This window comes from Hibiscus syriacus, unplaced genomic scaffold (genome assembly GCF_006381635.1).
Source record: "Hibiscus syriacus cultivar Baekdansim isolate YM2019G1 unplaced genomic scaffold, ASM638163v2 tig00110503_pilon, whole genome shotgun sequence".
Classification (NCBI taxonomy): Eukaryota; Viridiplantae; Streptophyta; class Magnoliopsida; order Malvales; family Malvaceae; genus Hibiscus; species Hibiscus syriacus.
The window spans coordinates 4090708-4102962 of record NW_024062764.1 but is presented as its reverse complement, the minus strand read 5'-3'; the positions used below and the strand labels follow the sequence as shown (position 1 = coordinate 4102962).

Below are 12255 nucleotides of genomic sequence, written 5' to 3'. Positions count from 1 at the left end.
AAGGCCAAAATCTTCGAGCCCCAACTAATATTACAGCACACAACAAAGTCTTCTAAATATCACAGATATTGAGTATGCACTAAATTGTCGAATTTATCTGGTAATAATACTTCTTCGATCAATTGAAGAAGATATGCTCGAGACGCAAAAATAACCTCCTCCTATGTAGACTTGTTTGTCACTTGAAATTTCGATTCCAGCCATGTTATATGTACCCGAAAGTTGTCGATGACTTTGGATGGTGACCATTTTCCCAAAACTTGGTAGACCAACGATGCGGGGTAATGGAACGTGTGCGTCTCAGGCCGCCAATGTTCGACTAGAGCCTCAATAAGCCACGCACAAATATGGCCGGAAATAGATCGAATTGTTATAGATATATTGCGATTCGCTGATGCGGCTCTCAGTATGTCATCCCGCCCTTACGAATATTCCATTCATCATCCGACCGACGTACGATCGACGAAACATAGACGTTATCCAGGTGCAACATGTATTATCGGGTTTCCATATTTTGAGATTTTTATAGAAAATGTTTTTTTGGTAGTGTTTTTGAATTCATGGTTTGGTGAGAAATCAAAACCCTGAACCCTTATTTATAACTTTAAATCCAACAGCTATAAACTACTAGTTGGGGAAAACACTCGGCCGAACTCGTCACCTCGAGGTGACGAGTTTCAAGTGACCGTTGGCCATTATTGTTGCCCATATAGCCATTGACCAATGGCTACTTTTTGAATTTGAAGGAACTCGTCACCTCGACGTGATGAGTCCACTTAATTTTTTATTTATACTTTTTATTTTATTTTATTTTTTAAATTTAAAAAAAAATTAAATTTAAAAATAATTTTTAAACGGATTCTTCACACCGAGGTGACGAGCCATTTTAATGATAATAAAATAATGGTCCATGTGGGGCTCACTTCAAAGGGACAATTTAAAAATAATATCTTCATAAACTTGTCACTTGAAGTGATGAGTTTGGTGTTCATATAGAGAATGACATAGTTTCTAAAATAAAGTCCATGTTGGCCCAATACTCTAAATAATTAATCGGCTTAGGGTATTGGGCCAAAAAACCTTATATAGGGTTGATAAACTCGATACAAACTTAAAAATCAATCGAATAATTACAAAAAAAATTAGGTTATTATTCAAATTGTATTTTACTCGATTTGAATTCATTTTTTTCAAATCGAGTTGAATTTACGAAATTACAATTTGAAGTTAGAATCGAATTTTGCTCAGCCTAAATGTAAAGCCTACTGTCACTAAAGTTGGCTTTTATTTTAACTTCTTCCATTACGTACATAACAAAATTATTTTTTTTATTAATTACTTTAAAAAAAATACACTTAAAGAACACTTGATTATTTCATTATATATAGAACTAACTTTTCACCAACAATTTATTATACCATGTTTGGATAAACGCTAATCAAGATTTAAAAAGAAAGTAAAAAAGAAATTTAACTATACGGTTAAAGGTAGAAAGAAAACAAAAAAAAAATACATTCTTAAAAACAATTTTACTTGATTTAAACAAAATTTAGGGAAAAACTTGAATGTTTTAAAAGAAAGTTATTATACATCAGAAGCTCATCATCATGATTTTAAGGTTGTTATATGCTCAAATAATTATATATTACCTTTAATAAAGTAAGCTTTTATAAATTTTATACCTTTCATGTCTATTTTGCGATCTATTTTAAAGACTTTATCCATCCTAACAATGTTAGGATTCCAAATTTTTTCATAAATTTGAAGTGAATACAAGATAATATATATTCAAACTCCCAATAATTTGACAATAAATGTCCTATTTTGCCATCTATTTTAAAGAGATTTTATCCCTCCTAACAATGTGAAGATTCGAAATTTTTTCATAAATCTAAGGTGAATACAAAATAATATATATTCAAACTCCCAACCATTTGACAATAAATGTCCAAACCTACACGGTGCTCAAATTCGAGATCTCGAAGGATAACAACAAAATTTTTAACAATTGAGATCGCTTAATTCGTGTAAAATTTGAATTTAAATTCTCTCAAAGTATAATGTATATTATCACTACATCAAGCCTTCTTAAATATTTTGTGCCTAAGGCATTCTCTATGTGTGCGTATATGCATGCACTACGATTGTTGATTTGTGGAGGCCTTGATAAGGTATGAATGCATGCACACAGCTCCATTCAAACTCTTGACAAAAAATGTCCGAACCTACACGGTGCTCAAATCTTTTAACCATTGATATCGCTTGATTCGTGCAAAATTTGAACTTAAAATTCTCTCAAAGTATAATTATCACTACACAAACTTTCTTAAATATTTTGTACCCAAGGCATTCTCTATGTGTGAGTATATGCATGCACTATGATTGTTGATTCGTGGAGGCCTTAATAAGGTATGAATGCATGCACACAGCTCCATTCATTGAGATTTGAAACAAATAAAGGCGATGGATCTAAAAACTCAAACCACCTAAGGATCTCATTAATCATCAAAAACATGTTTACAAACATCTTTTGAGCCTTGTCTCTCAGAACACACCTAGGACATTTGGCGGAACCTAGCAACTGCTTTCTTATGAATCACAGTTTTGTAACCATCGCCGGCTTGCACCTCGAGGCTCGGGTCCAACTTCACCCGACTTCCAAGCCCTGCTCTTCCATCCATAGCCTGTGCTTCCACTGGTTCTTTCATTCCACTTCCATCCTTCCCCAGTCCCTATTTTTCACACATCAAATGCACAATAACATGATAAGAAACATCCCCCCTTCACATCTAAAATTATGAACTATTGATTCTTATATATATGTATTCTCTGTATGCATATCATCTTCTACCAAAATCCATTGATATCTATATATTTGGAGGGCAAATGGGTAATTAGGAATAACTACGAGTAGGACATGATGGGGGCATGCGAAAGTTGGAATCATAAAGTTCTTTTGGGGGGGGGGGCACAGAAATTTCATTAGAAATGAATTTTTTTTTTTTTTTGAAAAACAATAGACATGAAATTCAATAACAATTCAAAAGGTAATCGAAAGGTGCAAGAGTGACGGTACCGAGCCTTCATGCCAACCCATACTGCGGAGCATTCGGTTGCCCACATTGTTCTCATCAATTGCTTTCTTTGCAGTGATGACCTCAAAACTTTGTACATCATCTGATACAACCGCACGTCCACCACCGACACCAGGTGGGAAAGGCATTGGATCTGAGGATAATTTTTTGAATGCTAAATCTCGATCTTCAAAGTACACAAACACAGAATTTCTCACAAGATTAATACAAAGTTTTAAAGATAAACGGACCCATCAAGTTACAAAACCAAGGTCTTTAAACTACCAACATTCAGAAAAAATCTCAGGGGTAACTTTGGGCATAGTTCTGATGGTATGAAACGATGATTGGCAAAATGTGAACAAAGATTGGATACTGTTAAACAAGCTTACTTGAATTCCGGAACTCATCATCAGGCAGATAATCTGCATTGGAAGATGATGAACCATACAAGTTCCTCCTCTCAGCTGCACGATCCCTATAAGTGGATTGAGACTGCTCCTTGTTGGTAGTAGAAGGCACTGGTGCTTCAGAAAACCTTCTTTTACCACTCCCAGTTGTAGTTGGAGTAGTAGAAGAACCCAATGCAGATGCATCCGTCCTAAAGGGAGTAATAGTTGCAGAATCCGAAGCTGATGAAACTGAACCCTCACCAACTCCAACAGAAAAAGAGGTGGAAACCCCAATAGATACAAAAGATGGAGTATCGGATTTCATCAGGCCCCTTGCAGAGCCTCTTATTACCCCCATTAAAGTCCCCCCTGAACTATTACTTACAAGCCTTGGCTTGGTTGGAGACCCTAGACCCCACATTGATGCAGCTTGGACAGTTGTATTGGCACCTGAACATGTTGTATTACCCTCCTGCAAGTCCATCATATCAAATCTGTCCTTGTTATTTGAATTTTGTTCAGCTGAAAGAGGCCTATCTACAGATGAAGCTGACAAGTGATTGTCACCAAAACCCAATCGGGACGTCTTCCCTTCATGACTCCTCTGTTTCCACATTGTCAACACATTATTCATCTTCTTCTTATTAGCTAATATACTACTCTTTGAAGCAAGTTTTATCTCTTTTGCTTTCTTCTTTTCTTTCTTCTCTGCAGCTAGTGCTGCTGCTGCTGCAGCTTGAACTGCATCTGGTACTGAGGCGGCCTTCTCAACCGAAGTGACAGTAGCAGCTGGTGCGGATATTATTACTTTTGTGTTACTTGAACCATCACCTCCTTTGGAAGGCTCAGCTTGTTTTCTAGGTTCATTTTGATCACTGCAAGGGATGTACTGCTGAGATTGGTGATCGTATGAATACCAAGTCCCACTGTTACCATCATAATAAAGACCTGCATGTTGAAACAACCAAAAACAAATTAGAAGGCCTAAAATTGAAATTCTTCAGTTATACAGCTTTCACACCTATATATTCTTTGTAACTATTGGATCTATAACCCAACCTAACCCCACCTCCACTAATTACAGCTTCAGCTTAGAGATGTGAAAATATTTTGAAGGAATCATTCGAAACCAATAAAACACTCCCAATGAATCAAATCCTAATAAAATAACAATTTTGTTCTGCTATTAGAAAGTCTTTATTTAGCCAAAACGAAGTTTTTTAAAAGAAAAAGAATGTAATATTTTTACTTGTAACGTGCAAAAAAAAAACAATGTCATGGACTTCAAGAAAAATGAATGTGGACCTGTATTTCCATCATAGTAAAACCCAGAGGCAGCATCAAAATAATAACCAGAGGCTTCATCCCACACAAATCCAGAATGCCAAGCTGAATGATCTTGTTGAACTGAACCAACAACTTGCTCCTGCCAGCTAGTAGACTGTTTGTCATCCGGATTATTTTCCTTTGGTGTCCATCCAACCGCATCGTACTGAAAGGATATATGACAATACCATCAGACCAAGACCCATAAGATGGAAACTAGGATGAAGAAAATAAGCATCAGCTTGCATCCTATGAAATTAGACACAAAAGCCTAATAAAAACAATAGCAGAGGACCTGCATGAAATCAGCAGTAGAGGCATTTTAAATAATAAATTTAGGGGGGGAAAGAAAGGAAGAAATATGTAGATGACTGAACTAATTAGTAAAATCTCATGTAGCTTTGCTTTCAGGCTCTAAGGGTTTATCATCTAGTATACTCTAGTTATTAACATTCATAAGCTACAACTGAAGGGTACTAGATATTGATCAAGGAAAGAAAAACTAAAAATAAAAGCAACATCTTTTTTTTGATAGGAAAAATAAAAGCAACATCTAAGTCCTAAGATAATGACTATGAACATCAACATTAAACTATGAAGAGAATAATTATGGCTGCAATAGAACAAAACCCATGGCTAACAGCTTATGTCCCAAAAGTATTCAGCTAGAAACTCTTGCAAGTGTACATGCCAAAATTTTGCATCAAAATAAATCGACTATATAAAAAACAAGGTCATAGTCTATATATGATTCTTATCTCTCTTTTATTTCCTTCAGTACCACTAAACAGTGGAAAATGACAGCAAAATTATAAAAGTAATGCAAAATTTGATCAGTTCGTGGTATTAGTGATAGAGATTATGAAATACTAGATGAGCCATTATACTCTCAATACAATAAGGGTTCTTAGTCCATGGAATTCCATTATGATTGATTCTTTTAAGCTTCTAGACCACACCATATGCTAGAAATAACACACGGCAAGGAGGCAGACCAAGATAAGCCAAGAACCAAGAATAAACCTAACACTACCAATTATTTCTTCAAAAATACAAAAAAAAGGTCATTGGAGTTTAGAAGACACTGGAACACAATTGACTTTGCAGTGACACCTTATAGTGGCATGATTATCAACATTTTTACAACTAATTATAGCTTTGTATTTCTCTTGTTACTTTATTCTTATCACTTCGGTTAAGGAGCTGATCAAATATGGAGCCTTCTTTCTTTCAATTCCACATACACATTTATAGCTTCTTTATGTCTTCCCATCCTTTTTTTTGGATTCGTATCAGCAACTTTCTTGTTAGTAAGTGCTCCAAAATCTTCTTTCAGTCAGTTCTAGGCACCAAGCTACTTCATTGAAATGCAAACATAATGATCATTGATCTAATGATTTTGTGGGTGATAGAGGTGATCTGGAAGTAAACTGCAGAACAGAACTGGTGCTAATGATTTTGTTCTTGGTTTTTATACTCTTCTCTCACAGTTAATCAGGCAAATTAGATCATATTTATTCACATACCTGGTTTTGAACATTCTTTATTAAGTTTTAATCTTACCTAAGCTGACAAGGTTTTCCAGCCTATAAGCTTGGCAATAAAAACAGAGATGTATTTAATAGCAGAGACTATCATCCTTTTGCTACTAAAAACATTTTTGCACTCAGACCAAAAAAATATTTGCAGACATCATTAAAACTAAAGATATCTTCAAATACCTGTTGAGAAAAAGCTGCTGCCTCAATCGCAGCAGCTGCAAGACTACTCGACTGTGAAGCTCCCAGTGTCCCTGATCTTGGCCCCAGAATGCTCTTCGCATATGCTACTCTTAAGATCTGCCCATTCTTCTCAAGAGTTGTTCCATTTGTAGCATCAAGAGCTTTCGTGGCATCACCAACCTACATGGCATCAACATTCAGGGGTATGAATCATCTTATAAATAAGTTTCCCAACCAAAATCAAAAGCAGAAAGGTTTCAATACAACATAACTTTAAGCCCACAAGGAAGCAAAGAATTCTAGATTGAGAACAGCACCGGGACGTAGGATAGTAATGTGCCAACTGACAAGTTATCCTACTGTAAAGTTTTGTTGATGAAGAAAAAAATCAATTGAAGAAATTTATGGATGCAGATATTATTTCTTCTTCGCATACAGACATCTGTTCATTTTTTCAAGAGAAAAGAATTTGTTATTCCTTCATAAGTGACATTGCAGGATTTTTAAAGTAAAATTAAGAAAAATAGCACTATTCTTTTACTTTATAATAGTCTCTGCTATTATGTATAATATTTATATTGAACTAAAAGTAAATTGCAGAAACCCAAAATGTTATTAGTTGTAAAGAAAAAAAGAACAGCAAAAAGTTTTTCCATTAAATATACGAAAGTTTGCACCAATGAACACAACAGAGTGGATAAGTTTTAGTTTTTCAGCATCATATTTTATCTTTATTTTCCCTAGAGAAGCATAGCACACTAAAATGAACTAGGGAATACACTCTCAAAATTGCTCTTTGACACCTGCCAAAGTGACTAATAGAAAATGACTGAATTGCCATTTTAATACTAAATTCAACTGTTTAGAGTCCATTCTTATTGGCAGTTATTGTAGTTAGTTTTAGATATCAAGAACATAACTGAATTGTCATAAAGAAGGAAGTCGTACCGAATGGAAATGAACAAATGCAAATCCCCTCGAAACTTGGGTGAACTTGTCTCGAACAAGGCGGATATCCTGAAGATTAAAATCCATAAGATTTTACAGATGCTAAAAAAGGGCTTTTCTTCAAAAGTGTATCATAATACAAATGCATACCTTAATCGGGGCATATTTAGAAAATTCATAACGAAGCATTTCCTCATCAGCATTTTCATCCAACCCACGAACAACCAATACATTGGTAAGACCTAATTACTTATCAAATTAGTAAGACGTTGCAATTACTGAACATAACAAAAGCATGCTCAAAATAAGATCTAAACCAACTTGACTCAGATCCTCTCTTGGAATTTGATAAAGATATGTCAGCTGCTGGAGCATCATCTGTACGTGGCTCATTGCACTGCATAGAAAGTTAAGAGAAAGGACACATCAATCTTGCATGAACTCAGTCAGGAAAATCTTTAACAATCATTAGGAAAACTTCTATCAAAAAAAATCATTAGGAAAACTAAAATTAATGTGCCATCAATAAAGAAATAGATCAACATTCAACAACAGGATTCAGCTGCCACTCTTAGGTAGACGATATATCAAGTTTTCAACAACCACTTTAAGTGCATTGCAACATTTGATATCTCAATCCATGTACACCCCTACCCTAGATTCTATTATCATTTCTTGATATGCCTTCATCAAATGGAAATGAAGCTACCCAACTTAATTACCTACTTCCGGCTAGTGATAGCAGAAAGGTGATATAAAGACATATCACAGAGACAGCTTCAATCAATATTTTAACCCCCAAAAAAACAGATAAGCTGGGAAATAAAAACTGACCTGAAAACATGAAGTTCGACGTGAAAAATTGACACATCCACAAATTGTGCACATCCAATCAGAAGGTAATATGGTTCTCTTATGATTTGAGTGACCCAATTTCAAAGAATTATCATGAGAAAAAGCACCACCAGCGCTCCCAGATGGCTTACTACTGCAGAAGACTAGATTTCAGCATGGCAATAGTTTTATGTAATTACATAGTAGGAAACCATTTTATTCTATCAAACCAACAAGCGAATAGGAAAAAAATTGATCAATTTTTTCAATAAAACCTATCACAGAGCAACATAAGAACTGTACCACATAAAAACTGCAATCGTGATTCAAGGGAGAAAATTTACCTGTACTCAAAGAAAAGCCTCCTACCATCCACAACAAGGCCATTGTCACCAATCCTGTCAATCATTGTGCGTGCTGCCACCTGTTTCAGAAGCAGTTTCCCTCATATAACATTCAATAAAACCAAACACAAAGCACTTAGTAAGATGTGATAGCTACCACAGAAGGAAAATCAATAAAAGCAAATCCACGAGAAACGCCACAGGCTCGCTCCTTGATCACCCGAACATGACGAAGTGGCCCCCATTCAGCCTTATGGCCATATAAATGCAAACAACAAAAACCAAGTGGCAGAATAATTAAACCAAGTGGCAGAATAATAATATTCAACACAAAAACAAACAACAAAGTATTACAAGAATCTGGTAAAGATCTTCTTCTGTTGTTTTGAATGAGAGACCCTTTACAACGACAGTTGCAGTTGGTTCCTGCAACAAAGCACAATCTTTACCAAAATTTACAGATTAAAACAAATGCAACAGTAAGTACAGGAAACATGGAAAATGAAGCACACCACAGAATAATGCTCCAGCTGATATTTCTCTCCTCGGTCCCTTTGCTTCTCAGTTTTCTCATAACGACCATCATCATAGCTGTCCTCTCGATGGCTTCGCCGGTTCCAAACTCGAGGTGACCTTGATCCAGAACGATCATCATATCCACGAGATCGCGAGCGAGACCTCTCATGACTTTTATTTGGACTCTGATCTCTCTCTCTACTGAAGCGATCACGATCAAGTGATTCACGCTTCTGCCAATTTCCATCCCTGTGACTGCCTCTTTCATGATCAGAATCATAATTGCGTCGACTATATTCATAACTTCTCTCACGGCTGTTGTCCCTCCTTTGATGGGAAATGTGGGGATTATAATCATAATCAGCATATGAGTAGCCTTCCCTATCTCGCCTCCCATACCTAGAGGGCCTGTCAAATTCATGATCACGAAAGTTGTCAACACCACAATAGCCATCCCAAAACTTATCAAAATCTTGACATGAAGTGATCTCATGATCATGAAATGAATCCATGTCCTTATACGAATCAACATAAGGCTTCCGGTGACACCTAGAATCCCTATCACGGGGATATTCTTCCTCATAACTTCTCCTCCCTGATTGAGACTGGACACCAGGAGCTGCAGGAGGGGGGTGATTACACCTTTCCAGAAAATCACGGTGGTAGACACTTCTTGGATACACATCATCCCTCGAGTATCTTTCATCTAGAAATCTCTTTTCATCAAAAGAACCACGGACCCTGCCAGAGTATGAAAATAAGTGGAAGTGAAGATAAAATGGATGCAAAGAAGCCTATAAACAAGTATTCAACAGCAAATGAAATGAAAAAATTGGCATGGCAACGTGAGAGCAAAAGAACAACACAAAAGTACGCCTTGTTATCACATAATTTTGCAAAGCACAAACACTCAAGTACAGAATTTCAAACCATCAAGTGTTATGAGTAAATGAATGGATACCACAATAAGCAGTGGAGAGCACTCACCGAAAATTGGGTTCGCGAGCAGCAGAAAACCCCTCAAAAGCCTGTGTATTCAAGAGATAAGTAAGCTATGTCAGTGCGAGGAAGAAATATGAATTAGGCAAAGGGAGACTCCATATCCAGAGTGCCGGAGGGCTTTGTTTCATATTTTGTATAAGGGATGAGAGAATCATCCCATTTTTATAAAGTATGAAACCGCAATTACGCTGTTATTATCCCATCCATGCTGAGTAGTATAGCGAGCAGGATCATGGTCCATTTTCCTCCCTGAAAAGCGTTTCGGTTGAGGGCAGGCGTAGAAGAAATTGTCTAAAAACCCTTTTTTTATTATTCCCTGTAATGTAATCCACAAGACAAAAGAAACAGATACGGTTATGCCATTTACGAAGAAGCAAGAAACACAACTGCCACGACTTTGGACTCAGCCTCGAAACCCTCTTTCCATCTTCAAAAGTTGATTGATTGGGAAATTTAATTTAACCCTAACCTAACACAATTTAATCTAAATCAAATCGATGTTTTCCCTTTACGAACAAAGCTTAAACTCCATAATCTGCATTCGATTTTGTTTACCTGCCCAGCCTGGGGTTGGATTGAATTAAATCGAATTCGATGAAAGAAATTATCCAAATCAAATGAAGCCAGCACCCGCACCTTCGTTTGATCGCCCTTTCTCTCGATATCGCAATATCTGATCCTTTCCGCAGGTTTCAGTTGTGAAACCAACCCTTTTAGAGTAATTTATGAGAACGATTTTATAGTGGGGGCTGCCTCTAAAGCACCATAAAATAGAAATATACCAATTTGTAAATTTCTCAAAACCCTAACTCTTTCATATAATACATATTTACCTAAAAGCCCTCTCTTTCCTGAATAAATATAAAATAGATTTAACGCTTAAATACCAAATGGACCCGGATTATTACCGAAAATCATATAAGATCATAATCAAAGGAGCCTTAAATAAGCTAACAACCCATTAGTCTCTAGGGATGAGATAGCTCTTTAAGTAAATTCAATAGTTTGAATTTTGACCTTTAAACAAAATAGATTGAAAGGATAATTATTGCCAACCAAAAAAGTTATAAAATTTTTAACCGAAAAATATTAACAAAATGTTAACATTTTAGGTTACACTGTAACAACCCGGATATTTTTAAAATAATATTTAATTGAAATTGGAGGTTTTAATTGTGAAAATCGGTAAATTGTAGAGACTAAATTGAAAGATTTTAATACTTGGAGCTTGTTTTAGAGTTAAAGAAAATTCAGAGACCAAGCCTTGAATTTACCCAAGAAAATTAGGTATATTATGTTATAAACGTGATTTTCTGTTTCAAAACAGAAAACCACACCTTAATTGCTCCCAAATTCCCTTCCCCCTACGCCGGTTTCCGACTTAGATCCCGACGCCGTCCGAATTCCGATCGTCGTTTTGAAATCACCATCGTGTTCGTTATCGAGTCATGAACAATCTCCTTAAATTAATTAAAGCAAAACGCTGTCAAAAGTCAGGAATTTCAAGTCAAAGCATCGACGTTTTTTTTAGCTCTATCGCCGGGAAAATCTCAAATTCACCGCCGATCGTTGATCCGTTTACGACACCTCCTGCACCATCGTGTTCCTTGTGCCGTTTCGAGTCCACCGGTGTCATCCTCGATCTCAATCGACGGCGGCGCGTGAGGAGGTGGAGCAGTCAAAGATTCGGCCGAGTTGAAATCGAGCTCTCTGCCGTTCAAAAATTTGAACCGATCTTTGTAAGTATCTCGAAATCGCTCAAAATAATTTTTAAAAAAAATTTCGAGATTTTTAGAGCCCCAGAGGAGGTCTCACGCGCCGCCGCACGGAGAGTGGAAGCTGGAAAACCGGTTTAACCGGTTTTGACCGGTTCGAATCGGTTTAACCGGTCAGAACCGGTCTGACCCGACCCGATCGTTGACCGTTGACCGTTGACCGTGATCGTTGACCTCCTTTGACCAAAACTTAAAATGGCTTTAAACGACCGTTAATCTTTTCCGAGTATACCTATTCTGGTAAATTTCGACGTCCCGAATCCGTTTCCGAAGTCCGTTTCATCAAATTCGAACCCGAAGGCCTCTAAATCGAAGGTCAAAGT

The 12255-nt window shown here is 36.5% G+C and overlaps 1 protein-coding gene across 4 annotated transcripts; it reads right to left on the bottom strand.

Annotated features, from left to right (window-relative positions):
• Window positions 1–2444: 2444 nt before the first annotated feature.
• On the bottom strand, window positions 2445–10922 carry LOC120129555 (SUPPRESSOR OF ABI3-5-like). Of its 4 annotated transcripts, none has more exons than XM_039147024.1 (16): window positions 10713–10922; window positions 10345–10473; window positions 10143–10183; window positions 9152–9896; window positions 8994–9065; window positions 8797–8889; window positions 8640–8719; window positions 8296–8449; window positions 7783–7858; window positions 7612–7703; window positions 7462–7530; window positions 6514–6693; window positions 4772–4958; window positions 3467–4414; window positions 3077–3228; window positions 2445–2732 (listed from the first exon to the last, which is right to left on the bottom strand). In XM_039147024.1, exons 2-16 carry the CDS (start codon window positions 10396–10398, stop codon window positions 2556–2558), a joined length of 3120 nt encoding a protein of 1039 aa, XP_039002955.1. In that variant the 5' UTR covers window positions 10399–10473; window positions 10713–10922; the 3' UTR covers window positions 2445–2555. The 4 variants fall into 4 exon arrangements, with proteins under 4 accessions (XP_039002955.1, XP_039002951.1, XP_039002954.1 ...); XM_039147020.1 differs by having other exon boundaries at window positions 3077–3261; window positions 10713–10921; XM_039147023.1 differs by having other exon boundaries at window positions 3077–3261; window positions 8296–8446; window positions 10713–10921.
• Window positions 10923–12255: the final 1333 nt, after the last annotated feature.